Below are 27710 nucleotides of genomic sequence, written 5' to 3'. Positions count from 1 at the left end.
AGAGTTATTGAAGGAAACTCCCGGCTGGGCTATTGCTGCCATTTCTTCACTGAGTCATAATTATGATAGTCATATTTATGAGATAACAAATCAACATGTGGTTAAAAGAAAAGTGGGTGCATTTTTTTTTTTTCATGGTAGAAATGGGCTTCTATAGCTTAGCTGGCACATCACATGATTGCCCATATAAAATGTTCTTTCCTTTCTTCCTCTTACAACCTGACATTAGTCTTTGGCCTACAAATAACTGTCTCCATGCCATATAAAAATCAATAATACAAGTGTTTCCCCCCTTTTTAAAGTTTCTTACCATCCCCCACCCCCAGACAAGACTGCACAGAGACATAAGTGGCTCAAGGTGATTTAATCTGTTACCTAAAGACTTAATTGTTTAAGTTGTATAGATAGGTTGGCATATGTGGCATGTTTCCCTGCTGTTTTGCCAATGAAAGCCACGTTGGGCCGGGATAAATAAACTGATCTTGTAGAGAAAATGCCCCATGTCCTGAATCCATAGAGACAACAGTGTACCAAGGTGATTTAACCCGTTATGTTCATTGATACATATTCAACTTGTATAGATAAGCATGCACTTAGACAATAGGAAGCTTCACAAAGAATAAGTCAAATTCAGCCTAGTCCAAAATCCGATGTTAGATGCTGACATCTTTATAACATTGTATAGATGTCAGGTTTCGAGAATTATGGGATTATTTGTAATAGTTTTTTCCCTCCTTTACTCCAAAGTAAAGAATATGTTTTAACTGGAAAGGAGCTACTTCCTGTGCTTCCAGAATAACCCATGTGTTTATTGATTTGACCACACATTGTTTAATTGTTCTTAAATGAGCCACCCAATAATACAATTTAGGACTGGGTAACCCCAAGCCTGTTACTTTGATTGGTAAATACAGTAGGTTTATTCGTACCCTTGGAGAGCTCTACCAAATAAGCTGTAACACAGGCTACTTTGAACCTTGTTAACAAAATGACTTGGGCACTGAAATAGGCAAATCTCTTATCCATTGCTCCCATGGTACATTTAATGTCTGAAACAAGTAAGCTCAAACACACTGATTGCAGTTCAACGTAGTTCACAGATTTGTTCTTTCGTTACAAATTGTCATCAAAATATATATCGAATTGACCTAAAAGCAGGGTACAACCTCTGTTATAAGTGTCTCTCCGCTTTGTGAATGATTGAACTAAATGTTGTGCAAAAAACATCTTTCAGACAATCTATAAAAACGCATATATTGGAATTAAATATATCTCCCCAGAATGCAGCACACATTTGACTCACTACGGCTTTATTCAGAGTATCTGTAAAGAACAGATTCCCACAATCACTGAGCAATCCCTCCGACACACACACTGACAGACTGACACACTGGCTGGCACATAGTGACGGACTCACACACGTACTGACACGCTGGCTCACACTGCCATCCACAGACAGACAGACACACTCACACACACACAATCATTCTCTCTTTCTCTCAGTCTGTCTTCTTCCCCCAGTCTGCTCTCCACTCATCCCAGTCCAGCAAGGTGCGGTCAGTCTGCCAGCCGGCCTCTTTCAGCCCTGAGAGAGACATAGAGATTAATAAGAACATCAAAAAGGCTAATTTGATTTCAAATAGTAGATGGGTAAGTCAGTGAGCAGGTGTATCAGAGAGTCAGTGATCGTACTCAGTTTCTTCCTTTGAGGACTCTGGGAGACCGTTGAAGCCTTGAGCTTACTTGTATTTTTTTTCTTCGCCACAAAATGTATAAATAAACATATCAACTAAAACAAAACTATTTGTTATGTATATTTGTTAACATTGTATAAGAGGTTTAATTTCTTATGATATATTGTATTAGTGTTGTACAATTTCCATTTGCCTGGAAGAAGAGACAAACTGATGTTGCTTTCATTGATATTTTTGATATTTGCAATATAAAACCATGGTCCAATGTTGTAGGTCACTGAAAATATGTATATAGTCATAGTTAACTCACAGACTAGTTCATACCAGATTACCGTTTCTAAATGATCAGTCTTTGTTTAATACTTTAAACTGCTCAATTTTCAATGTTGAGAGCGATTACTTATGTGTGACTTGATGGCCCCTGAAATCCAGCATTTGGCACTGGACTCCCTAGCGGGTTGGACAGTGAAAGAGGAGGATTTCTGGGGGGGTCTACCTGTGAAGAATGCAGGGAAGATTCTGTCGATACGTTTGTGACTCTCCGACACCAGCCCCCACAAATCTGAGAGAGAGAGAGAGAGAGAGAGACACAGAGAGAGAGAGAGTGGGCATTTATCTCAACAGAACTCAACACGGGTCGCCAGACATCCCAACATGTATGTGAGGGGAACAGAGAGATGTTTAGAGAAAGGGAGTCCAACAGGAAGAGAGTAACACAGACACCTGGGTCGAGAGAGAGAGATGCATAGACACAGATACACAGGAGATTGAGTGAGAGAGGAGATAAACCACAGTGTGTGAGGAGTGAGAGAGACAGACGGACAGGAACATTATAAATCAAATTCACACTAAAATCTCCAGGACCCTGTGCACACGCCCACACACACACACTGCCCGGCCTGTTACCCCCACTCTCACCCCGAGCGTCTGCCTGTGTCCAGCTCTCCCTCAGTGCCCCCACGGCTCCCCCCAGTGGGCAGTGTGAGGACAGCACCGCTCTGAGACACTGCACCTGGAACACCGAGCGCACCTCCTCCTGCACGGACACCCCCCGGCCCAGACACACACACACTGCGCCTGAGGAGAGAGGAGTTAGTACACACTGACTGCCTGGGCACTGCAGTAAATTACCACTGACTGGACACTAAAGCACATGAACACATCTGCTCGTCGGGCCTCGGCCACAAAGGAACCAGGGAGAACCTCCAGCACCCCGGGCCCTGAGCCCAGTGGAGTTTCGCCAGCCTTACCGGGTGGCGGGAGCCGAGCCCCCCCCATAGTCTTCCTAGAGGATCAAGCGGTGAGGCAAATGATTGAAATGATGGGTGCTAGCGCTAAGCTAGGTGAGGGAGAAGAGAGGAGTGGGGAAGAGAAAGGTTTCTTTACATGATTGTTACGGAGCGGGTAATTGCCCTCACAGCCATCATGGCATTAATTATTATTTCAATAAATGTGAGGAGCATTGCTGAGGTGAAAAAGAGGACCGATGTTTTAAACTCTCTGGCTGGAATGAAGGCGGACATTATTTGTTTGCAGGAGTGCGGCATCCCGTTCCAAAAAGAATATAAAGATCTCCGGGACACTTGGACCCTAGGAGAATCCTTCTGGTCGGGGTCCAATGTGTCCCGAGCGGACGGGATTGCCGTACTCCTGAAAAACCCCTTCATAGTCGTAAAAACATTTAAGGTTATAGAGGCGGGCAGACTGGCCAGCCTCGATTTTAAATACAAGGGGGCTGTATTGAGGCTGGTCAATGTCTATGCCCCCACCAGCCAGAGAGAGAGAGTCCTCTTTCTCCCTCAGCTACGCCCGCTCCTGATCGGCATCTTACCAGTTATCATTTCAGGTGATTTCAACTGTGCTCTGAGGGATGTAGACCGGAGTAAGCCCCGCAACGATAGATCCAGCAGGGACCTCGCTGCGTTCGTGGAGGACTTTGAACTCTGCGACGCAGGTCGGGACCTGGTCCCCTTGTTCACCTGGGTGAGTTCTTCTGGCTCCTCCTTCTCCAGGATAGATCTCGTCCTCCTCAGTAAGCCACTGGAGAGGACCGCCATGTCTTCGGAGGCGGTCTTCTTTTCAGACCACAGGCTCCTGACGACAGAGGTGCTCATTCCGAGCACACGGGAGTCGGGGCCTGGGGTCTGGAAGCTCAACACCTCCCTGCTCGATGACCCTCGTGTTATTAAGACCTTTAGCAGACGCCTCGAGGAGTGGAGGACCCTGAAGGACCTTTTTGATTCTCCCATAGAGTGGTGGGAGATGGTGAAGAAAAGAACCAAGGGCTACTTCATTCAGCTGGGGAAACGGAAAGCTCGTGAGAGGCGGGCGAGATATTCCCATCTAAACGCCCGCCTCCAGCGCCTGAGTCTTTTACAGCTCAGAGGCTTCGACCTAGCTGAGGAGGTGGCCCAGGTCAAACTGAGTCTCTCCGCTCTCTATCGGGAGGAGCAAGAGAAGATCAAGGTCCTTTCCAGGGTCCGCATCATGGAGGACGATGAGAAATGCAGCCGCTTCTTCTTCAAGAAAACGAAGGAGAGGTGGCCTGCAATGTCCTCCATGATCGACTCCTCGGGGCAAGAGGTGGAGGGCAGAGAGGCTGTTGAGACAGTGGTGCGGGATTTCTACAGGGAGTTGTACGATCAGAAGGTGGTGGATCAAAATCTGATCCATCACTTTCTGTCCCTGTTGGAGTCCCGCAATGAGGGGGACGAGGAGGAGGAGGAGGATCCAGAGATCACCACCACTGAACTCTCCCAGGTGATAAAGAGTCTTAACTCTGGAAGGACACCGGGTCCCGACGGGATCCCTGCTGAGTTCTATAAGATCTTTTGGGAGGTGCTTAAAGAAGATCTGGCCCAGGTCTTGGGGTCGATGTACAGAGAGGGCAGATTGGCCCCTTCTATGAAGAAGATTATCCTCTCCCTTCTTCACAAGAAGGGAGACCAAAAAGATCTGAGGAACTGGCGGCCCGTCAGCCTCCTGCGCACCGACTACAAGATACTGGCCAAAGCACTGACGCTCCGGCTGCAGCGGCCACTCCCTCAAGTCGTGGGTCCCGACCAGGTCTGTGGTGCCCGGGGGAGATCGGCGGCCGACAACGCCATGCTGCTCAGGGATGTCGTGGCCTACTCGAACGAGAGAGGGCTTCCCCTGGTCCTAATCAGCTTGGACCTGGAGAAAGCCTTCGACAGAGTGGGCCACGAATACCTGCAGCTCGTCATGGAGAGGATGGGTCTCGCTCTTGGCCTGAGGAAGTGGGTTAAGATCATCTACAGCGGTCTAAGCAGCAGGGTCCTTGTGAACCGCCACCTGACCGAACCATTTCCGGTCAGGTCGGGGGTCCGGCAGGGTTGTCCCCTGTCGGCCCTGCTGTACGTCCTCTGCTTGGAGCCGTTCATGCAGGCGATCCGCCGGGACGTCCGGGTGACAGGTTTCCATCTCCCGGGTTCCGGCGGAGAGCAACTGAAGGCCCTGGCCTATATGGACGACGTGGCCGTGGTTTGCACGGATGCTCCGTCCGTGGCCAGGGTCGAGGAACTGCTGGACGGCTTCTGCAGGGCGACGGGGGCCGCTGTCAACAAGGCCAAGAGCGAGGTCTACCTCTCCAGGGCATGGCCTGTCGGCCGGGGCCCGCCGACCGTGTTCCCTGTGATGCCGTCTATCAAGGTTCTGGGGATCACGATCGACGGGACCAACACGGGCACCCGGAGCTGGGAGGAGGCCATAGCGAAGGTCCAAAGGAAGATCCACGGCTGGAGCACAAGGACCTTGACGATGGCTGGTAAGGTGCTGGTCGTAAAGGCCATCCTCTTCCCGATACTCCTCTACGTAGGAATGATTTTCCCCCAGACAAGGTCATCGCAAAATTAGTGACCCGAATTATATTTCGGTTTGTCTGGGGGAGCAAAATGGAGAGGCTGAAAAGAGTACAGATGGTGAAGGGTACCCTGGATGGAGGCAGGGGGGTCCCGGACGTTGTGCGGCTGATTAAGGCGCAGGGGCTGGCCTATGTGGTCAAGAACATCCAGGCTGCTGGCAAGAAGGTGAGTTTCATGAACCGCTTTTATTTTGCCAGCAGCCTGAGACCATTCGGCCTCTGCGCCATGGATAACACCAGGCCGCACTCGTGGGATCCCCCGCCGTTCTACAGGGCGCTCCGAGCCTTTGCGCTCGAAGTAGGCCTCCATAAAGTCGTGCTGGCCTCCTGGGATTATAAGACCATCTGTAGCCAGATGAGATCTACCCAGGAGCCCAGCCGGATAGAAGATTTCCCTCCCGAAACCTGCCGGTTTATCTGGGCTAACGCTACGCACGTTTGCCTCACGAATACGCAGAAAGATGTCTCCTGGATGGCTGTGAGTCGGTGTCTCCCCACCCGAGTGTTCATGCACAGAAGGGGCATAGCTCCTTATGACACCTGCCCCTATAAGGGTTGCCTGGAGAAGGAGACGGAGGCTCACATCTTTAGTGAGTGCCCCTCCGCCCACAGGGTCTGGCTCCTGTTTTCTCCGTTCCTCCACAGGTTTGCCGTTCCTGCGCGGGCGACCGCCCAGCAGATCCTGTACGGTCCGGCCAGGGGATTATCATCATCCACCCTGAGGTGCTGGTGGCGTGTCGTCTGCGCAGTGAAGCAGGCACTGTGGGAGGGACGGAACATCTGTCTGTTCAACAAGCAGGAGCTGGACCCGATCGTCATCGCGCGGAGGGGCATGGTGTTCGTAAGAGACTATGTCAATCTGGAGGTCCATCAGAGGGGCAAGGAGGAAGCCTATAAGAACTGGCACATACAAGATCTGGGGGAGCTTAGGATCCCATGATGGGACCCACCTCCGGGGACGGTCAGTTCCCCCTGCTGGAGCCCGAGTCCAAGTTCTTTTAATTAATTTATGGATGATTGTTTTTAAAATGATTTTAAAAATGAATCTTAATTGTTTTTAAAGATTTAGTTGCTTTTAAACCACTAATTGTTTAGGGTTTTTTGGTTTAGTTTTGTTATATTCTTTTGTCAAATACATTGACCGTTTTGGATTTAATTTTAAATGCATTGGACCTTTTTTGTTTGTTTTTTATTTTTACCTTTTTAATTGTTTCTTTATTTTGTCCAATGCATTTTCAGTTATTTTCAATGTATTTGACTTTTATGTTGGTGTGCAGTTTTGCATTAATCACGTTTGTTTTGTTGTTTTGGGCACGTTTATTTTGAAGTTAATTGTTTTGTTTTTTGTTAAAATCACAAAGATTTTAAAAATTTTAAGTGATTTTAAGAATTGATTTTTAAAGATTTTAATCATAAGTATTAAAAAATTGAATTGTTTTTTTTTTTAATGAAAATGTAAAATACTACACCAAATAAAACAGTATTTTAAAGCACATGAGCACTGACTGATTGGACACGGCAACACCGTCATACTGATACACTGCACTGCATTGAGAGAAAGAGAGAGATTTATTACTGACTCACCCTGTTTGACTCCAATCAGGTAGCGATTGTCATTGTTCTTTAAGGCTAACTGGAGCTCCTCTGGGCTAGAGAGAGAGAGAGAGCGACAGAGAGAGAGAGATGGGGCATTAGTACACACTGACTGACTGGGCACTGCAGTACATTAACTCTGTACAACAACTTGTTTTTTAAATCCCGGGATCCCAACTAACACGCATATCATTACGTTGCTACAACGTTGTTAGCTGGGTCAGTTTCAAATGAGGTAATAAGTATAGTACAACCAATAGGAACAACAACAAAAAAGTAATAGCCTACTGTTTCTTAAATACGTCAGGGGTCTCATTGAATGTGGAACAGATTGAATTACTGCAATGAACATTTGCATTCGGAGACGAAAGGAACACATCATTAGACTTACTATAATGTAGTCTATATACTACACTAATATATATAAGCCATTAAACATATGTACATGAATAAGCCATGCTTTTTATGTAACATTCAAGAAAATAAAGATTATAAATTTAGAAAAAAGTACATTTGCGGACATAACAGCCACAAGCACTAGACTACAGTACTACCACTAGACTAAAACATACACTGAGCAAATTAGCATTATATAAAATAGGACTATGTCTTTGTGTTTATGTTTATTATTTGTTTCTTAATATAGCAATCAAGAAAAAAAAAGAACGACGAAAGCTCAGGGCGTCATCTTTTAGACGAGTGAGTAGCCTATATTGTGTACAGAACAGAGAACACACACACACGATAACTCAGAGAGCGAGAGACGCTGACAGGCTCTCACCACACACACACACACACACACACACACACTCACCTGTCCACCACCTCTCCTAGTCTCACCCCCAGCCTGACCGGCACACTGCTGCTAAACTCTGTAACACAACAGCACTGAGAGATCAGAGAGAGAGAGAGAGAGAGAGAGATGGGAGAAGAACACAGGATGCAGAGAAATGAGGCACAGAGTTCACACAGAGAGTGTGTGTGAGGGGGTAGAGAGAGGGAGAAGGAAAGAGAGGAAAATAGAGTACAGATGTTGCAAAAGACAGAGTGAGGGGGAGATAGCAAGACAAAATGACAATGGATGGTAGAGAGAAAGTGACAGAGAGGGAGAAAGGGGGGAGGGGCCTCTCTCCTACCCGGGAACACAGGCTCTCTGTGATTGGCCAGCGCAGGGGTGAGGACACGCCCATCCAGCAGGTATTGGTGGGTGAGGATGGAGAGCCGGGCCTGGTTGAGCGTCTCCATGATGACAGAGCGCACTGCCCAGTAGTTGGCGAAGAGGTGCAGTGAGGTGAAGAGAAAGAAGAGGGCAAAGGTCAACCTGAGAGAGAGAGAGAGAACATCAATACACACACAGTGCCTGACTGACTGACTGACTGACTGACACACGGGTGCAGCCGTTACAGGCAGACGAAGACTCGCAGTCAGACAGAGGAACTCACACAGAGTTGTCAGTGACCACAGGGATGAGCAGGAGACTGACCAGCAGCCCGGCCATATTGACCAGCGTCTCCTGTCAACAACAGCAACATTTCAAAGAAGAGCAACTGGTAGCAGTTTATATGAGAAACACAGTGTGTGTGTGTGGAGGACAGTGTGCACCAGAGACAGTGTGTGTGTGTGTGTTTGGGACAGTGTGCAGCAGAGACAGTGTGTGTGCATGTATGTGTGTGGAGGACAGTGTGCACAAGAATCAGTGTGTGTTGGGGACAGTGTAGGCATGTAGGCATGTCTCTCTCTGTCTGACCCTGACCTGGCTGCCGTCCTTGGCGGAGACGTCGGCCATGTTGTCTCTGCGCGCCTGGTGGACAGTGAGAGCAGCCCGTGTCGCCCCACCTGCCACCCCCACCAGAGACTGAGGGATGAGGGAGGGGAGTGATGGGGAGAGAGAAAGAGAGAGGAAGAAGAGAAAGATGGAGGAGGAATGGAGAGAGGGGAGAGGTAGATTAAAACCCTTTGCCAGTGCCACTGATACACAGATTGCCTCACAGCTCCACTTCCTGCCTCACCTTAAAGACCCCAGCGATGCATATGATGAGAGTGAAGCATGCTGGGAAGGCGGGCGCCACAATCTCTATAAACATGGCAAAGTCATTCAGAACATCAGCAAACAACCTAAGAGAGAGAGAGAGAGAGAGAGAGAGAGAGAGAGAGAGAGAGTGACTGGACACTACAGTACACATAGACAGTCTCGGTCTAAAAAAACAGCCCTGGACTTTAACCCAGACCGGCCCACCTCAACCAGCCCACAGATACTCCCCACCCTGCTGACGCACGCACGTTCACACACCAGCCCCTAACAGCAGCACTGAGCTGCATCACAGCTATTGTTGTACACTAAAGCTGAGGGGACCCCAGTCTACATTTTAATAGAATATGGAATATGGGACACCAGTCTATACCAGTCTTGTGGGTTCAAGTCCTGGGTGGGGCAGTGCTGTTGTACCCTAGAGCAGGTACTTCACTTAGATTGCTCCAGTAAAATGCCCAGCTGTATAAATGGGTACAAATGTAAGTCGCCCTGGATAAGAGTGTCTGCTAAATGACAAAAATAATAAAAATATTAATAGATTGAATGTGTATGAGTAGCCGACTATATGAAAATATAAAGTATTTTTCATAATGTATTCTTAGGGTATATTACAATTAATATTATTGAGCAAAGAACTGTGTTAATGAACCTAAGTGTAAATAGTCTATTCCATCAATAAGTTATTGTTGCGCACCATGTGTTCTCCTAGGACAGAGGTTCCCAACCCATTGAGAGCTCATTTGAAACAAAAACCAGCAGGGTAGGAGGTCCTACAAAATCAACAGTACAACGTAGGAACTTAAAATACATTTTATAGTATCAGTAAACCAGTTTACTTTTCATAGATATAAAATGCAACAGAAATGCGAGCTGTTTTTGTGCCATTGCTGTTTAAAATGATTAGTGGTAAAGCAGCAATACTACCGAATACGTCTGTTAACTTCCTAGATTTGGCTGCATCTGACTCAAGGGACTTCACTTTTTTCCTCCTTTAACATTTCAACCGCACTTTCATGTTTTTTACCATGTTGCTTTCCACTATATTTTTTGAAAATGAAGCGGACTTCCCTCTATAGATGCTACATCACAATCAGTGTGTGTGTAGGGGGGTAAGGGCTGCAGCCTCTGCACAGAAATCAATCAACTTTCTAGCACCGCAATTATTTTATCGTGCTTACTGTCCACTGGCCCATCAGTCCACTACCGACAGTACATTAACATTAATTGACTGACTGGACACTGCAGTACTGTCTCCCTCTCTCTCTCACCTCCACTTCTTAGCATCACAGTCCAGTTTGCTCCTAGAAAAAGACAACAATAACAGTCATTAAGCCTTTGACAGTCTATACACTACCACCCCATCTACCAATATTCCCTTCACTGCAGCTGGGTCAGTTACACTGTTGCAAAGATCAGTCACCTCTATGGTATTAAGCAAAGTGTAATACCATAATTAATTACAACTGTAATTAGAATATGCTAATGAGATTCATAGACTTCACTCCCTTTGCTGTCCACAGGGGGGCAGTGTGCTCTCACTCACCCTTTAACCCAGGCGAACAGGATCCTGCCCAACATGCCTGTCCCATCTAAGAGAGAGAGGGAGAGAGAGAGAGGGAGAGATGAAGGCAGAGAAGGGAATTGTTGGGGGAGAGGATGAAATACAATTATTAGCTGACAAATCTAGGATGTAGGATTTCTATTAACTGTATATTTTCTCATGCACTTGGGAAAGAGAACAAGAGGGGGAGACATTGGGAGAACAGGAGAGATGGGAGAGAGGGAGCTTAATACAGAGTCCATAACTGACATGTCAGACAGACAGACTCGCGGACACACCTCTTAGTATCCAGGTAATGGTTGCTGCGGCGACGGTGGCCTCCCGGTCCCCCACCCCGACCCCCCTCAGAGACGCCTGAGTGGCCAGAGTCCCCGAGAGAGAACTGGAGAATGCCTGAGAGAGGGAGAGAGGAGGAGAGGAGGAGGGGGGGAGGAGAGGAGCAAGGGGGGGGGTGTTCAGTGGTTCTGACAAGCCTAGTTAGATGAAAACAATAAACCCTGCGAAGGCCCACAGGGAGGGTAACTCAGGTGAAACAAATTAGGAAAATACAATGAGAAGAATGCTGTCCAACCAGGTATATCTGAACAATCAAAGAAGAAGCACAGAGAGCACCAGAGCACAAGATTGAAAGGGCTGGGTTGTAACACTGGACACTCCCTGCTGTAACCCACCAAACTAGACACTATAGAACAGCGACAGCAAACCTGTGGCACACAGATCTGCATCTGTTGGCATGCCAAGTGAGCGACTATCTGCGTTTGTTACCTCAGTTGTCTGAACTGACTGGCACTTTTGAAAAACTGTTTGTTTAGCAAAGGATGGCACTGCCCTTAATTGAGCAGCGCTTACTTTATATTTTCTGAATATTCATGTTTTAAGTCACGTTCTTGTTGCACAGATTTCCACTGTAGAAAGCATGAGCAGTGTATGTGTGTGATGTCACCAACCATGAGTCCCTCTGCTGCAGTGTAATGCACTGTGGTTGTTTATTTTTATCGTACTTTAGCATAATAATCATCAAACTTAATGTGTGATGAAATGTAATTCATGCATTTAACTGCACTTTGGCAATACTGCAACACTGAAATAATGTATTCATTGTATGATGCACTTATTCTGTAATGTTGTGGCATGCTTTGGAAAGGTGTTCCACTATATACAGTTAAGATTGATTGATCTTATTTAAATGAGGATTAAAGATGCTCATTGTCCAAAATAAAAAGTGACATAATCCAAAAATGATCAAGCTGGTGAAGTGCTATTACTATTGCTTTTTATATCTGCAAATTTACAATAAAATATAATAATCTGTGAGAAAAACATGAATGGGGGACAAGAAGAACCTGCTTATTTATAATCTCTTTTGGTCAGTATTTTTCTTGGTGCCTCACTTCATTCAACTTTATTATGAACAGCAGACGTCCCATTAGCAGAGTGGAGCTCACGAGCTCACCAGACCAAAGAGCGATGGAGGGGGATCAAGATGGGGGGAGGTTAGCAGTGGATGCAGAAAGTGGGGGGGTGGATGGAGGAGTTCTATCTGTCCATGGTGTTTTTGATGATATTGTATTGTGGATTGTGGTTTGTTTTGTTAGCATGTTTTCTTAATAACGTAATTACAACTAAATATAAACATTGTTTTAAAAATGTGCTGTTTAGCCTCTGTATACAGTTTTAAATCCTTAATTTATCATTGGTACCCAGCGATGTAAACAAATCAGACTTTTGGCACTCCATACAAAAAAGGTTTGCCATCCTTGCTATGGAACATTGATACTCTTAGCCGGATATTGAGAGATAGAGAGAGAGAGAGAGAGAGAGAGAGATAGGGGAGATAAGAAAAACTGACCTGCACAGTGTCCCAGAACTGATACTGTATATAGTCTTCACTGACACTCTCTGGATAGCCCTGGGGCAGGAATACACTCTAGAAAAGACAGGGGTGGAGCGGGAGGGATGGAGAGAATGAGTATTTACAATGAGAGTGTATTGCTATTCACACCAAAAGAAAGAATGAAACTCACATAGAGGATGACAGGAACACAAGTTGTTCAACAGGCAGAGAGACACACACACACATGGAGGCAGAAATGCCAAGCCCACACAATCACTGACAGAATCACATGCGCTCTGAAAGACTGAGTCCCACACACTGAATCACATCCACACTCACTTTAAAAACACTCATTAGAGAAGCGGCTGTACCCCTCCTCTCCTCTCCCTCTCTCTCTCTCTCCATCCTCCCATCCTTCAGCCGGTAGCTCCACCTCTCCTGGGAGCCGTACCTCTCAGTGGCCAGGATGGCATCACTCCCTCGCTCCATCCCTCCTCTGGGTCTCTACAGGGGACTATAGTAAAATACAGCAGAATGGTCCTGTTACAGTAGTGAGCCATCATATTGTACAATAGTATAGTCATTTTATTGCAAGGGGTTGTAATGAATAAAAACAATAATAGTATTTTTTAAATATTGGGATACCATAGTAAGGGTACATTGCAACAACTATTTAGGACAGTTGTACAATATTATAGTGTAATATCGACGACAGTTTTGCTAAAGTATAGACAGTACATAGCGTTATACAATACAGATTTATCATGCACGAACTTTTGTTTTTTTCTAAATTAGAATATTCTTGTATACAAGTATATAAAGTGAATTAACCATCATAATAAACAATGCATGGTTTGGTCAATTTCACTGACAATTGTTACTATTGTTAATCGTATTAATCAAAAGCAAAGATCAGACACTGCACTTGCGATGTAAAACTCTCTCACTTCAGAATCAGTCCCGGCATGAGAATCTGCAAGTGTAACAAACAAACACAAGGCGCAATTTAATTTTACAAGAAACACTGTATTTCCAATATCAAATCAATAACCTGCTTCCGGGTTCCCAGCACGTTCGCCACGTCAGCTCGGCGGCTCCGGCTCTGTGATTGGTGCACCCGGGCCCCGCGTACACCGCGTCCTGCGTTCTGATTGGCTAATCCGGATAGCGTTAAACCAATAGCTCTCCTCGAAGCTCTGTGTTTGTGCAGCGGATTCCAGTCAGTCTGTATTAACCCTTCCCTGCCTCTTCCTCTCAGGGTTTCTGTACTGCAGCAGTGTTGCCAGATGTACAATAATCATCAAATGATGTAATGTGAACCATGCATGCATTTTCTTTCAGTGTACGGTGTTAAAAAAAAAAAAGTACATTTTAAGGTCTGAATATGATAATATATTTCACATCTGGCAACACTGCAGTGTGAGTGTCCAGTCAGTCACTCTTATCTATTTTTACACCCCCTCCAGATTGCTCCCTCTCCACTCCACTTCCTCCAGAGCTCGCTCCTTTCCCACCCTCTCCTCTTTGTTGAACGACCTTCCCCCGAGGTCAGGACAGCAGCCTAATCTCCTGGGACACCTTGGCGCTCTTGCTCTTACACACTTTGGTATTAAACTATGCTTCTGATTACAAATGTATTTTTAGCACTTCTATAATTTCATTGAAACGTGTCCTGTGCCTCTGCCCCACCCCCTAGCACACACCAAGGACAGAACTCTGCATTGGGATACATGCCATTGTATTATTATTATTATTTTTTAATTGTATTTACTGCACTTTGTGATGCTTTGGAAAACGTTTCTTGTAAAGTGAAACGTTCAATTTCCCACATTTACCCCCTCTCTGTGTTCCCAAGCAGGGGTTCCCAAACCGGTCCTGGAGGACTCCATGTCCTGCTGGTTTTGTCCCAACTGAGATCATAGTTGCTTAATTAATTCCTTAATAGAATTGATAATGCAATATAAGGCTCAGTGATATAATTTAGAGTTCAGTTGCAACAAAAACCAGCAGGGCAGGGGGTCCTCCAGGACAGGCTTGGAAATCCTTCTGCTAATGTACTGTAGTGTTCAGTCAGTCAGTGCACTGTTTACACTGTATTTACATTATGTAACGTCTCACACCGGCCTGTGAGCCTTTTGACTGACACCCAGAGGAACACTGTAACATCTCACTCTTGTAATGCTTACAATTCTTACTACTGCCTTTTTGTAATGCTAAGATTGAATTTTGCATTGATTTGTATTTCTGCACTTTTGTAATGCTTGTGTAAACTGTAAGTCATGCTGGATAAGGGTGTCTGCCAAGAAAGACATATATAAATAGTCTATATGCTATCCTGCCCTGGCATTCCAGTTCCTCCCAGAAGTGTTCTATCTAGCTGATTGATAGAACTCTGGTGAGGATTGATAGAATTCAACTGTTGCACAGAATATCCCAATAATAAATACTGTACGGGCTGGCTACAATCACCCCCCCACACACACACACACACTCACCTCTTGATCCCTTACACAGCACAGCTGCTAGTACAATGTTACTACCAGATTGACACTGGTCCCATTATTACAGTGTGTATGCATGTACGTGTGGGTGACTGTATTGCTGTATTGTGGTGTAACCCTGAAGGAATGCAGAAAAGTTCCCCATGTCGAGGTGTGGTGATGTGTCAGTGTGAGGAGAAAGAATGAAAGATAGAGAAAGAGAGAGAGAATTCCACCCACAGGCAGAGAAAATTCAAGAGAGAGGGGAGGGGGTAGTGGGTGGTCGTGGGTGGGTACATAGAGATATAACGTCAGATTTCCTGGAACCTACAGTATGATCATGTATAACTGAGCCCGAAAGAGAGAAAGAACAATAATACAAGCAGCCACTTTAAAGAGAAATCGTGTGAGAGAGAGGAAGGGGGGGGCGGCGGGTGTTAATACACCACAGACTTAGAAGTTTCCGCTCTGTTCGGTCACAGCTTTAGGAATGTGAGAGAAAGAGCGAGAAAGAGAGAGAGAGAGAGAGAGGTTGACAGTCTAACTTTGTGCAGTCTTCGTGAGAGAGAAAGAAAGGTGTTTAGACAGTTCCCTTGTACAGTGTATGAGATAGAAGAGAGAGAGAGAGAGAGAAAGAGGTCACTGCACTGAAAACCAGCTAAAAAAATGTTTTTCTGACTAAACTTATTGCACAGGAAAGAGAGGAGGGCAATGATAAAGGGAGGGCAGCTAGAAACAAACGAAAAGTAAGTGAGAGGGAGGGAGAAAAGGGGTGTTTCTCAGTTGAGCACAAATGACTTGCCTTCACTCTCTCACACACAGATATATATTCTCACGCACGCATAGAAAAAAAAACAGTGACACAAATGTACACACAGAGAGCCAGGTACTGTCTAGTGCCAAGGTGACTGGAATATAGTTTGATTAACCGGGAAGAGGAAAACATTACTCTCCCTCTGTTTATCTCACTCCTGTGTATCATTCTCGTAGACCTTCAGCACCTTTCAAAACGAGAGAGAAAGAGAGAGAGAGAAAACAGCTGAACTCCAGACTGTTACCTCCAGCTAATGGACTGCGGTTAGAGACTTACTAGGAAATTCCCAAGCAAAAACTTTGATCTGCAGTGAAGCTGAGTCACCCTGTGCAAAGAATTTGCCATCAAGTCTGGACAAGAGGAGAACTTCAATCTCAGGTGTACCTTATGGGCACAAACAAATATTGCAGCACCTTCTGCTGGGAAGGCATCTGGAGCAGAAACTGCACCGTAACAACACATCTGGTGTCGGCCTCTGAAGAGTCTCGGGACGGTCTGTAGCCTCCAGCTGGCAGAAGGGGAAGTTTGGGCTCGGCTCCTTGTCATTGGCAGTATCAAGGTTTTTCACCATTCTTGCCTCATCCACATATTTGAGAGATACACAGACAGGGGCAGACTGGGGAAGAAACACTTAGGCCCCCACCTCACAGCTCCAGGCGGATTAAACATGGAAAGCTAGACAGAGAACACAATATCCAACTTGATTAAGAGCTGAAACAGATTTCATCCTCACTGGATGCCTTAAGGACACACAGGAAATCACGTCTGGGGTACGAAGCAAAAGACAAAAGTTGCGTTGGTATTAGAGCGAGCTGATCAGATTTTAGTTTTTTTGGTTTTCTATGAGAAGTGGGGAAATCCAGAGCCAAAAAGGACGCCCACCTTAAGTTCCCAGAATCTGACAATTGAGGGCAGAGAAAGAAGGAAGTTGAGAGCTTGAGAGAGAGAGAAGGAGAGGGAGAAGGACTGCACTTTCAGCAACAGATCATCTCGTTTCCTGTGAGGAGTTAAAGGGAGAAGACAAGACGGAAAGGGAAACAGAGGAGGGAGGCGGGAGGCACTGGGACGGTGGAGAGAAAGGTACAGTCTCTTTCATTGGAATATTAGTGGGGAGGGAACGGTGTCTGTGAGTGTCTATATGCTGTAATCCAGTATCCCTGTCTGTGTGTGCTAGAAAATAGGAATAATTATCACTAGTCATTTAGCAGATGCTTTGGGTAAAAAAACATAGACATGACGAGGGGTGTGATCTGTGGATCTTTACTGTACTGCTGCTGTAGAGTCACTGACTGGACTGGACTGGACCGTAAGTGTGAATGTGCGTCTGTGTATCCATCTGTGTGTGTAACTATGTGTGTAACTATGTGTGTAGTGCTGTTTGCGGAGTGATTGGGGGGTTCCGAGTGGGATTCTGCCTCAGGTGAGTGTGTGTGTGTGTCAGGATCTCAGCCTGGCTGCCCCATTCTCAGTCAGACATAGACATCAGTGCTTTCTGTCCTCGCCCAGCTACACAAGAAGTGCAGCTTGCAGGGCTGCAGATCCACTGTAACATTTATCTGTTGCCATTTACAGAACTGTGGTTTGACGCACCTTTTGTAACATGAAAGTTCCACTGTTGCCATTACTATGGTGCCCATTGTGACCTGATTACTGTGCTGTACACTGTACCAGAGATCCTGTTCCAAATCAAATTCTTCTGGGCTATTGTATATGTTAATAGGTCATGTGAAGGGTTGTCTTTTATTGAGTAAGAGATGGTATCTCATGCAGTTTGGGCAAGAGGACCGAGAAGCGAAGCTGATCTAAAACATCTCTTTGTGAAATCTCTAATACAATAAGAGACACCCTTCACACAACTTATTAACTGATTAAAAATCCAACACATAATTAGACACACACATATCATATCACAAGTGAAAAAAATCAACAACCTCCCCTGTTGCGTTTTCATGCTGGTTAAAAGTAACGTAACTATTAACACATCCTGTGAAACTTGCACCACTCACATTAAGTGTCCTACTGTTCTATCCTACTGCACTGTTACTACAGCTCCCTATTGGAACAGCACTATTCTACTGCACTGTTACTACAGCCCCCTATTGGAACAGCACTGTTCTACTGCACTGTTACTACAGCCCCCTATTGGAACAGCACTATTCTACTGCACCGTTACTACAGCCCCCTATTGGAACAGCACTATTCTACTGCACTGTTACTACAGCCCCCTATTGGAACAGCACTATTCTACTGCACTTTTACTACAGCCCCCTATTGGAACAGCACTATTGTACTGCACTGTTACTACAGTCCCCTATTGGAACAGCACTATTCTACTGCACCGTTACTACAGCCCCCTATTGGAACAGCACTGTTCTACTGCACTTTTACTACAGCCCCCTATTGGAACAGCACTATTCTACTGCACTTTTACTACAGCCCCCTATTGGAACAGCACTATTGTACTGCACTGTTACTACAGCCCCCTATTGGAACAGCACTATTCTACTGCACCGTTACTACAGCCCCCTATTGGAACAGCGCTATTCTACTGCACCGTTACTACAGCCCCCTATTGGAACAGCACTATTCTACTGCACCGTTACTACAGCCCCCTATTGGAACAGCACTATTCTACTGCACCGTTACTACAGCCCCCTATTGGAACAGCACTATTCTACTGCACTGTTACTACAGCCCCCTATTGGAACAGCACTATTCTACTGCACTGTTACTACAGCCCCCTATTGGAACAGCGCTATTCTAGTTTACTACAGGCCACTATTGTAACTTTCCTGTTCTGTTTTTTCACATTCACCCCTCGTACCACTCACTCTGACTGTAGCATTTTGTTATGCTGTGTTTCTCTAAGACATGCAAAGGGACAGGGAGGCAGACTGAGGGAGAGACTCAGAGACAGTGACAGAGAGAGGAAGGGATACACGACCGGTGTTTCAGGTTGTGGCAGTGAGACAGGGCAGAGCAGCCAGCGGTGTGGCAGTACCTGTCTGTCCTGATCTCGCTGTGGAGCATTGAGGGACAGGGTTCATGTCTGATTGGAAGAGTAGTGTACAGAACAGTGAGGCAGTGAACTATAGAGACTGCTGCTTTTCTCCTATTTATTTGAATGCATTTCGTTTTATTCATCCATCCTGAATGACCAGGTAATTAATCCACTGACACAGGAGTCTCTGTCCCAAGGGTGTCCTGGCAAAGACAACTACTTCTCTGTGTCCCCTCTCTTGCTCAACTCAGGTACACTAGAGTCCGGTGTTGCCATCTTCTGTTGTGTTCCTCTCTTCTGTAATAGACTGTAATCTAGACTGTCTGTACTCCTGTCTGCTATTGATGCGTCTTGGTTCACCTCTCTCTCTCTCTCACTGCTCAGCTATATCAGAGCCCTGAACTTGTTGTGTGTGTTATCTGACAGACTCCTGACCTCCAGGCTTACTATTTATTTTTCTTCATAACTTTCTTTCTGTTTCTCTGCTTTTCTCTTTCCGTCATTGAGGCTATTTTTCACTTCAGGTTTCATTCTTTTCTTCTCTTACTTTCTTCCCCTCTGTTTCTCTACTTTTCTCACCCCACCTTTCCCTCCATCCTGTTTTTATCTCCTTTTTCTCTCTCAAATTCACTTTGTTTTGTCTCTCTGTCTCACATTTTGTTTTGTTTTCTGATTCTCTCTCTCTCACCCTATATCTCTTTCTTTTCCAAACTTGTTCTTTCTGGTTTTCTTTCCTCTTCGCAACATTCTGTCTCTCTCCTTTTCTGTAAATACTTATTAACCCTGAAACTCACAGCTACAGCCCAAGCCCAATAATACACAATGACTGTGTGTTAACTGTCCAAGACAGACTGTTAATTAACAGAGGATTTCTAACCCAAAGGTTAACAAATGACAAGAGACCCTTACAACACACAGTGTCACAGTCAGTGGGTTAGTGAGAGGTAGCTGTGTGTTTGTGTCCCTTCAATTTCATACCTGTGTCTTTTATGCAAAACAGAAACCAATAAATAGCAATAGGTAGGTGTATACCTGTGGTGTATTTGATTCAAAATTGAAAAATAATAAATAAATAAATAATCAACTAATCCTATAAGTAAAATAAAATGTGTGTGCATTTTGAGCAGCTGTGAGATATTGCATTTTCTTAATTCCATCACCCAATGCCATTCCATATTGAATAAGATATTACAGTAAAAATATACAATACCGGTCAAAAGAACTCCACCATTTTTCCAGATTTAATTGAAATTTTAGCAGTTTAACTCCAGTGAATAGCCTGAAATGGTACAAAGGTAAGATGTAAACTGCCAAAGGTTAAACAAAAAAAGTTTAGGTTACCAAAAATTGAACAATAATGTACATTTCAGTTATATACTTTTACTACACCCTCTTAAGCATTATTTGGCAGTGTTATGCACAGCTCTTGTACATAGAAATTATACTATATTCCTACAATGCGCTCATTGTTTAAAAGCTGATTCTCTTGGCTACCAGCGCGTTTCATTCTCAAACACAAAACGCGCGGTCTGCTCCGGGGGGGGGTCTCATTCAGACGGTCACAGATCACTCAGTTTCAATTGGATTTCTTTGCGAAAATGCTTGTTATGTTCAGAACAACCGAACGATTAATCCAGTATATAATATTTGATGTTGTATCAAACACAGAGAAGTTCAGATCCAATTACGTAAAACTGTTGCACTGTAAACAGTTTTCCATCTTGACATTTTGAGCTCTCTACAGGTGTGTGTTGCTTCTACCAAAACGTGGATGGTCTTGTTTAGATTAATAGACTCTCTGGTTCCAGAATATGTCATAATTGTCAATATTTTCTGAGATTTTGTAAATGCGGGGGGAGTAACAAAATTTTCACATCAGAGAATGCTTCAGGTCGTTAGAACGCTGAGAGTCTCAGCTTTCATGGGATGCCAAACACTTGGCAAACAACACACCAGTGATTACACATGGGATTAAAGAGAAGTTTTAAGGGGACCAGAGGGGTTTGTCAGCTTAAGGGGTTAAATTGTGTTAAACAAAATGATTCCATGATTTAATTTTTTTTATCTCAAATTGTTTATGTTAAGGTACAACGCTTCAGTTGAAGCAACCCTTCGGATCCAAGTGAATCAGGCACCCAGTCAGCGCTTCCAGTAACAGTGTAGACTCTCAGCAGGAGACAGGCCCGGGAAGTAAATTCACAGACACCGAAGTCTGCTCGTTTATCTTCGTTTATTGAACATTTCACACAGCCTTTTATACATCTACAAGCAATATTTCAAAGGAGTTTCAGGGCAGTCCTGAACCTGGATGATATTTTCTTGACATACGTCCCGGGGCAGTTCCGAGACATGGGAAGCAATAATTGATAAGGTATTCTTTATAATTAGGGAAACTATTTCATCCAGACATAGAAGCGCTGGTACCAAGGACACAGCACACACTATACTGATAAGAACGTGTTATATAGTTTTGGTTTGTTAACTAAAGAATGTCCACAGCAGTAGAAATTCTCTCTGTCACAGATAAGTTTGAGCAGAGAAATCCTAATAAGAACAAGTTTTAACTAGTAACTTACTGGAAAGTGTATGTATAATACATAGGGGGCAATTTTACCCCAACAGTTTATCTGTTCTATGCTTTAATTTCAGAGTACACCGAGACATTAAACTGTGTAAATGTCAATTAAAACTGGAAAAAGTGAGGTGTTCTAAAGCGGTAGTGTATCAATCAAAATGTTAGTACCTTTAATAGGACCTGGGGACACTCGTATGCGATTACTCTCAAATGTACAGGAGAGACAGTGTACCAATACAGCCAGTCTATACATGCACTTGTTCCTTCCCTGAAGGTCTCTGGTGTTCCTCCACAGCTCTGATGTAGACTGACACGCAACGACAGCGTCGCTTACCCCATTCAGTCTGTCTGTCTCTCTGCAGCAATGGAGATGAGTGTAGTTTCAGAGGTGCCCAACGGGAAATCAGGGAAGGATGACGAGACGGTCCCCCTGAACGTGACCCCGGGCCTGGGTGCGGAGGTTCGGCGCAGTGCCCCCGGTAAACTGCTGAAGGAATACCGCATTCTCGCCATTGCAAGCATCGTGTGTGGCCTCTCCTGCCTGGGCATGGTGGCGCTCATCAACTCTGTCAAGGTGAGAGTCAGTGGGCAACGCGGTCGGTGTATCAGTCAATCAGTTAATCAGTCAGTCAATGCATCAGTCAATCAGTGCATCAGTCAATCAGTCAGTCAATCAATTAGTGTGTCAGTCAGTGCATCAATCAGTCAGTCACTAAAGTGAAAAGGGGGAAATATTACCATTGTGTCACACTGCAGGTGACACAGTGAACAATGAGGCCCCTATGTACGACAGCCTGTGTGTGTGTCGTTGCAGGTCCGGGAGTGTAGAGCCACGGACCCTGAGAGAGCGCAGCGCTGCTCCCGCAGAGCACGCAAATACAGCCTGCTGGCCATTGGGCTGTGGGTGGGCCTGCTCATACTGGTCCCCACTCTCATGGCCCTGGTGTCCTACCTCTTGACCCTGCAAAACTGACCGACAGCCCACAACACGGAGACCTGCTTTCCATTGAGGGCGGCAGACAGAACTCGTGCAATATCGGGAAACCTGCAATAAAGAAAAGGAAAAATGGACTCAGGATGTGGACTTTTGCACAAAAAAATATGGACAGAAATGTACTTTGTCAGACCAATTAGGAATGTACTGTATACACATCGTTCTCCATCAGAAGAACTCCATTGATTCTCCACAGCGCTAATGAAGACACTGACCACTGCAGCATCTCTGGCCCACTCTGACTGACTGGACTGACCAGAATGCATGAGTCACTGGGCTGCCTGACTTACAGTGCATCCGGAAAGTATTCACAGCGCTTCACTTTTTCCACATTTTGTAATGTTACAGCCTTATTCCAAAATGGATTAAATTCATTATTTTCCTCAATTCTACAAACAATACCCCATAATAACAACGTGAAAGAAGTTTGTTTGAAATCTTTGCAAATGTATTAAATAAAAAAAAAAAGCACATGTACATAAGTATTCACAGCCTTTGCTCAATACTTTGTTGAAGCACCTTTGGCACCATTTACAGCCTCAAGTCTTTTTGAGTATGATGCTACAAGCTTGGCACACCTATTTTTGGGCAGTTTCTCCCATTCTTCTTTGCAGGACCTCTCAAGCTCCATCAGGTTGGATGGGGAGCGTCAGTGCACAGCCATTTTCAGATCTCTCCAGAGATGTTCAATCGGGTTCAAGTCTGGGCTCTGGCTGGGCCACTCAAGGACATTCACAGAGTTGTTCTGTAGCCACTCCTTTGTTATCTTGGCTGTGTGCTTAGGGTCGTTGTCCTGTTGGAAGATTAACCTTCACCCCAGTCTGAGGTCCAGAGCACTCTGGAGCAGGTTTTCATCAAGGATGTCTCTGTACATTGCTGCATTCATCTTTCCCTCGATCCCGACTCATCTCCCAGTTCCCACCACTGAAAAACATCCCCACAGCATGATGCTGCCACCACCATGCTTTACTGTAGGGATGGTATTGACCAGGTGATGAGCAGTGCCTGGTTTCCTCCAGACATAAGTTCAATCTTTGTTTCATCAGACCAGGGAATTTTGTTTCTCATGGTCTGAGAGTCCTTCAGGTGCCTTCTGGCAAACTCCAGGCGGGCTGTCATGTGCCTTTTACTGAGGAGTGGCTTCCATCTGGCCACTCTACCATACAGGCCTGATTGGTGGAGTGCTGCAGAGATGGTTGTTCTTCTGGAAGGTTCTCCTCTCCACAGAGACACGCTGGAGCTCTGTCAGAGTGACCATCTGGTTCTTGGTCACCTCCCTGACTAAGGCCCTTCTCTCCCGATCGCTCAGTTTGGCCAGGTGGCCAGCTCTAGGAAGAGTCCTGGTGGTTCCAAACTTCTTCCATTTATGGATGATGTAGGCCACTGTGCTCATTGGGACCTTCAATGCTGCAGACATTTTGAAGACATTATGAATTTAATCCATTTTGGAATAAGGCTGTAACATAACAAAATGTGGAAAAAGTGAAGCGCTGTGAATACTTTCTGGATGCACTGTATGCAACACAACCAATATGTGAACAGGAGTGAATACAGTGTTAAGTATGTGAATCCTGCAAATGCATTAAGCCCCAAATCTGATTATTCTTACTGAGATTTGCCAGATCCACCTGTTACACCTCCTGAAATAATAAGCTATACTACCCATCATGTCACTGTTTAGAAATTCATACACGTTTTACACTTGCTTCAGGAATTATTTCTTATTATTTTTGTTGTCGTTTCTTCCAATGTGACATGACTAGAATCAGATCTGTACCTTTGTGTTCATTGTGATGAAATGGGCGGTATTGTATTCAGCATGAAGGCTTGATAAATAAGTCTTGTTTTAGTAAGTTTTATATTGGGCCTCATGTAAGAGTTGGCGCCACCTACAGGCCATTGTATGTATTGTCACCAGCACTGTTTCTTTAACCACTACATGCAAGACCTTTACTACCACACCTGTATGCTTTATAATGTATACCTTACAATGCTGGTGGTATTAAACACACACTACATCCCCTACACAGCAATTTTAGCACTTGACAATTTAAATAACATATAATGCTCATCTGCTAAAATGTTTCAGTCTATTTTGTAAGTCTTATAAACATATATTTTTGTAACAGATGAAAAGAGGAAATGTGACTTTTACAATAAAATAGGTGCATGCGTTTCGTTGCTTTCGTCGAGTTTCTCTATGTATTAGGACTAAGTGTTCAACTGATGACGTGAAAGAGCAGCTGTGACAGCAGTTTCCTTGTTTGACTCGGTCTTTTCACAGAGCGTATCAATGCATTTGGCACTGGTAGTCAGGGATCTATGAGGTGTGTACTGCACTGATTATTTTCGTTTGATGAGGAACGTAAATGGCTTGAGACATCATTAAACAAATCAAACACTGTTTGCATAAGGACAGGACACACACACAGCCCATAGGAGTAGGTACACTGAGCCCACCCCACTCTCCATCTCCCAGATAAAGGTCCCATTATTTTTTATTGTTCACTTTATACGCAGTTTTTGATTCTAACAGTAGCCAGACGGCCAGCCTATCCCCAAATTCGGGAAACACATCCTCGCTACACGGAACTTAACTACAATTGTCCATTTGGATTTATATAATTAATCAATTACAACTGAATCAGTCACATTGCCTACTTATTTATTGAAAATTCAAATGAACATACAATTCTGTACAGGCTAATGTTTCTCACTAACCGTTACAATAGACAGTACAGGGTTCTTATTGCTTTGTTTATTTCGTTAGATCATTGTAAAGCTTTTTTAGTATTATTGAACTAATCAATTTTATGTTTGAGCCCAACTTTAGTTTGCACAGACAAAAGTATAACTACAGAGTGGCAGACTGAGCCGCATCCCAGTGCACAAATGAGCTGCACTGGTCCAAATATAACTCCAACTACCAATCTAACCACTTCAAGACCATTCATAATGGAATTATTTTTGTTTTAGTGTCAGAAGACGAAACACAATTAAGGATAAACAATCTACAAGATTTGTGCTGTCCTGTGACTGTGACCAACCTCTCTCTGTAGTCATTATTGCTCAGCAGACTTAAGTAAAGAATGAATTCCCTGGTGCACTACATACATGATGCAGACACCCTCAACCCCCAAGTCTGGTCAACCACAGGCCTTAATCTCACTCTATACTCACCAAATTCAATGGAGATTCAACCAAAACCAACCGGTAACTGAAGTGGCATCAGTCCTGTGATGTCATCACACTCTGCAAAAATACTTTGGCAGCCTAAATTCATATTAATTTACAAGCCAGTGGGGATCTCAGCAAACATGGAAAAAATAATCTATTCAGTCACCTGCCAGAATTAAACGAGCTACTGAGATAGTACCACACATAAATGCATACAAACAGGTTTCCGACACAAGGCACTGTGTAATAAACACCAGGGGTGCTCATTTTATTTTGTGAGGGCACATGATATTTCTTCTAGACAACATGACGACAGATATCAGATTGTGATTTTGAGATGCAGGTTCCACCCACGTTTGTGCAGTACAGTCAAGCAAAGCGGTAGCTGGGACTATTTCCGAGATTGGGCGGTTCTAGAACAGTCAGCAGCCAATCAGAGAAGCAGCCTCGCATGCTCCGTCCAGCCCTGTCACTGAACCCAGGGTCTGTCCACATGTAAGTGTAGATACGAGGAGGGTCCGTTTCAGACGTTGTCCCTTTCCTTTTCCAAACCCTCTGTAGCAATAAGAAAAAGCCCAGATATAGGATACATACTGGAAGAAAAGCACAATCTTATTTTTATCACAGTTATTCCTCTTACAGCACACCGACAATATAAAAGGACATTTACTCAATAGAAACACCAGGTGGGTTATACAATCCAGGTGAGTTTGTTTTTTTAATATTTATATATAAAACTAACAAACACACAAAAATATTAATACTAATACATAATACTTGTACGATTGTGTTGAAATCATCATTCATATGTGCTCGTATAAAAGAAAAAAAAAAAAAAACTATATATATATATATACACTCACCTAAAGGATTATTAGGAACACCTGTTCAATTTCTCATTAATGCAATTATCTAACCAACCAATCACATGGCAGTTGCTTCAATGCATTTAGGGGTGTGGTCCTGGTCAAGACAATCTCCTGAACTCCAAACTGAATGTCTGAATGGGAAAGAAAGGTGATTTAAGCAATTTTGAGCGTGGCATGGTTGTTGGTGCCAGACGGGCCGGTCTGAGTATTTCACAATCTGCTCAGTTACTGGGATTTTCACGCACAACCATTTCTAGGGTTTACAAAGAATGGTGTGAAAAGGGAAAAACATCCAGTATGCGGCAGTCCTGTGGGCGAAAATGCCTTGTTGATGCTAGAGGTCAGAGGAGAATGGGCCGACTGATTCAAGCTGATAGAAGAGCAACTTTGACTGAAATAACCACTCGTTACAACCGAGGTATGCAGCAAAGCATTTGTGAAGCCACAACACGTACAACCTTGAGGCGGATGGGCTACAACAGCAGAAGACCCCACCGGGTACCACTCATCTCCACTACAAATAGGAAAAAGAGGCTACAATTTGCACAAGCTCACCAAAATTGGACCGTTGAAGATTGGAAAAATGTTGCCTGGTCTGATGAGTCTCGATTTCTGTTGAGACATTCAGATGGTAGAGTCAGAATTTTGCGTAAACAGAATGAGAACATGGATCCATCATGCCTTGTTACCACTGTGCAGGCTGGTGGTGGTGGTGGTGTAATGGTGTGGGGGATGTTTTCTTGGCACACTTTAGGCCTCTTAGTGCCAATTGGGCATCGTTTAAATGCCACGGCCTACCTGAGCATTGTTTCTGACCATGTCCATCCCTTTATGACCACCATGTACCCATCCTCTGATGGCTACTTCCAGCAGTATAATGCACCATGTCACAAAGGTCGAATCATTTCAAATTGGTTTCTTGAACATGACAATGAGTTCCCTGTACTAAACTGGCCCCCACAGTCACCAGATCTCAACCCAATAGAGCATCTTTGGGATGTGGTGGAACGGGAGCTTCGTGCCCTGGATGTGCATCCCACAAATCTCCATCAACTGCAAGATGCTATCCTATCAATATGGGCCAACATTTCTAAAGAATGCTTTCAGCACCTTGTTGAATCAATGCCACGTAGAATTAAGGCAGTTCTGAAGGCGAAAGGGGGTCAAACACAGTATTAGTATGGTGTTCCTAATAATCCTTTAGGT

At 44.6% G+C, this 27710-nt stretch overlaps 2 protein-coding genes across 7 annotated transcripts; one reads left to right on the top strand and one right to left on the bottom strand.

Annotated features, from left to right (window-relative positions):
- Positions 1-1293: 1293 nt before the first annotated feature.
- Positions 1294-13760, bottom strand: rusf1 (RUS family member 1). 2 transcript variants are annotated; one of them, XM_066721901.1, is made up of 15 exons: positions 13646-13760; positions 12934-13108; positions 12610-12687; positions 11039-11153; positions 10743-10788; positions 10468-10500; positions 9177-9282; positions 8921-9022; positions 8610-8680; positions 8304-8488; positions 7982-8039; positions 7159-7223; positions 2613-2771; positions 2191-2256; positions 1294-1585 (listed from the first exon to the last, which is right to left on the bottom strand). In XM_066721901.1, the coding sequence occupies exons 2-15, from the start codon at positions 13081-13083 to the stop codon at positions 1500-1502; spliced, it is 1320 nt and encodes a 439-aa protein (XP_066577998.1). In that variant the 5' UTR covers positions 13084-13108; positions 13646-13760; the 3' UTR covers positions 1294-1499. The 2 variants fall into 2 exon arrangements, with proteins under 2 accessions (XP_066577998.1, XP_066577997.1); XM_066721900.1 differs by having other exon boundaries at positions 13542-13728.
- A 1760-nt stretch (positions 13761-15520) lies between these two features.
- LOC136767938 (transmembrane protein 265) lies at positions 15521-24632 on the top strand. Of its 5 annotated transcripts, none has more exons than XM_066722026.1 (4): positions 15521-16968; positions 20975-21260; positions 21808-22038; positions 22279-24632. In XM_066722026.1, the coding sequence occupies exons 3-4, from the start codon at positions 21829-21831 to the stop codon at positions 22435-22437; spliced, it is 369 nt and encodes a 122-aa protein (XP_066578123.1). In that variant the 5' UTR covers positions 15521-16968; positions 20975-21260; positions 21808-21828; the 3' UTR covers positions 22438-24632. The 5 variants fall into 5 exon arrangements, with proteins under 5 accessions (XP_066578123.1, XP_066578121.1, XP_066578124.1 ...); XM_066722027.1 differs by having other exon boundaries at positions 15522-16968; positions 21827-22038; XM_066722024.1 differs by having other exon boundaries at positions 20975-22038.
- The last annotated feature ends 3078 nt before the right edge of the window (positions 24633-27710 follow it).

This window comes from Amia ocellicauda, chromosome 14 (assembly GCF_036373705.1).
Source record: "Amia ocellicauda isolate fAmiCal2 chromosome 14, fAmiCal2.hap1, whole genome shotgun sequence".
NCBI classification, from domain to species: domain Eukaryota; kingdom Metazoa; phylum Chordata; class Actinopteri; order Amiiformes; family Amiidae; genus Amia; species Amia ocellicauda.
This window is presented reverse-complemented; position numbering and strand designations above follow the sequence as displayed.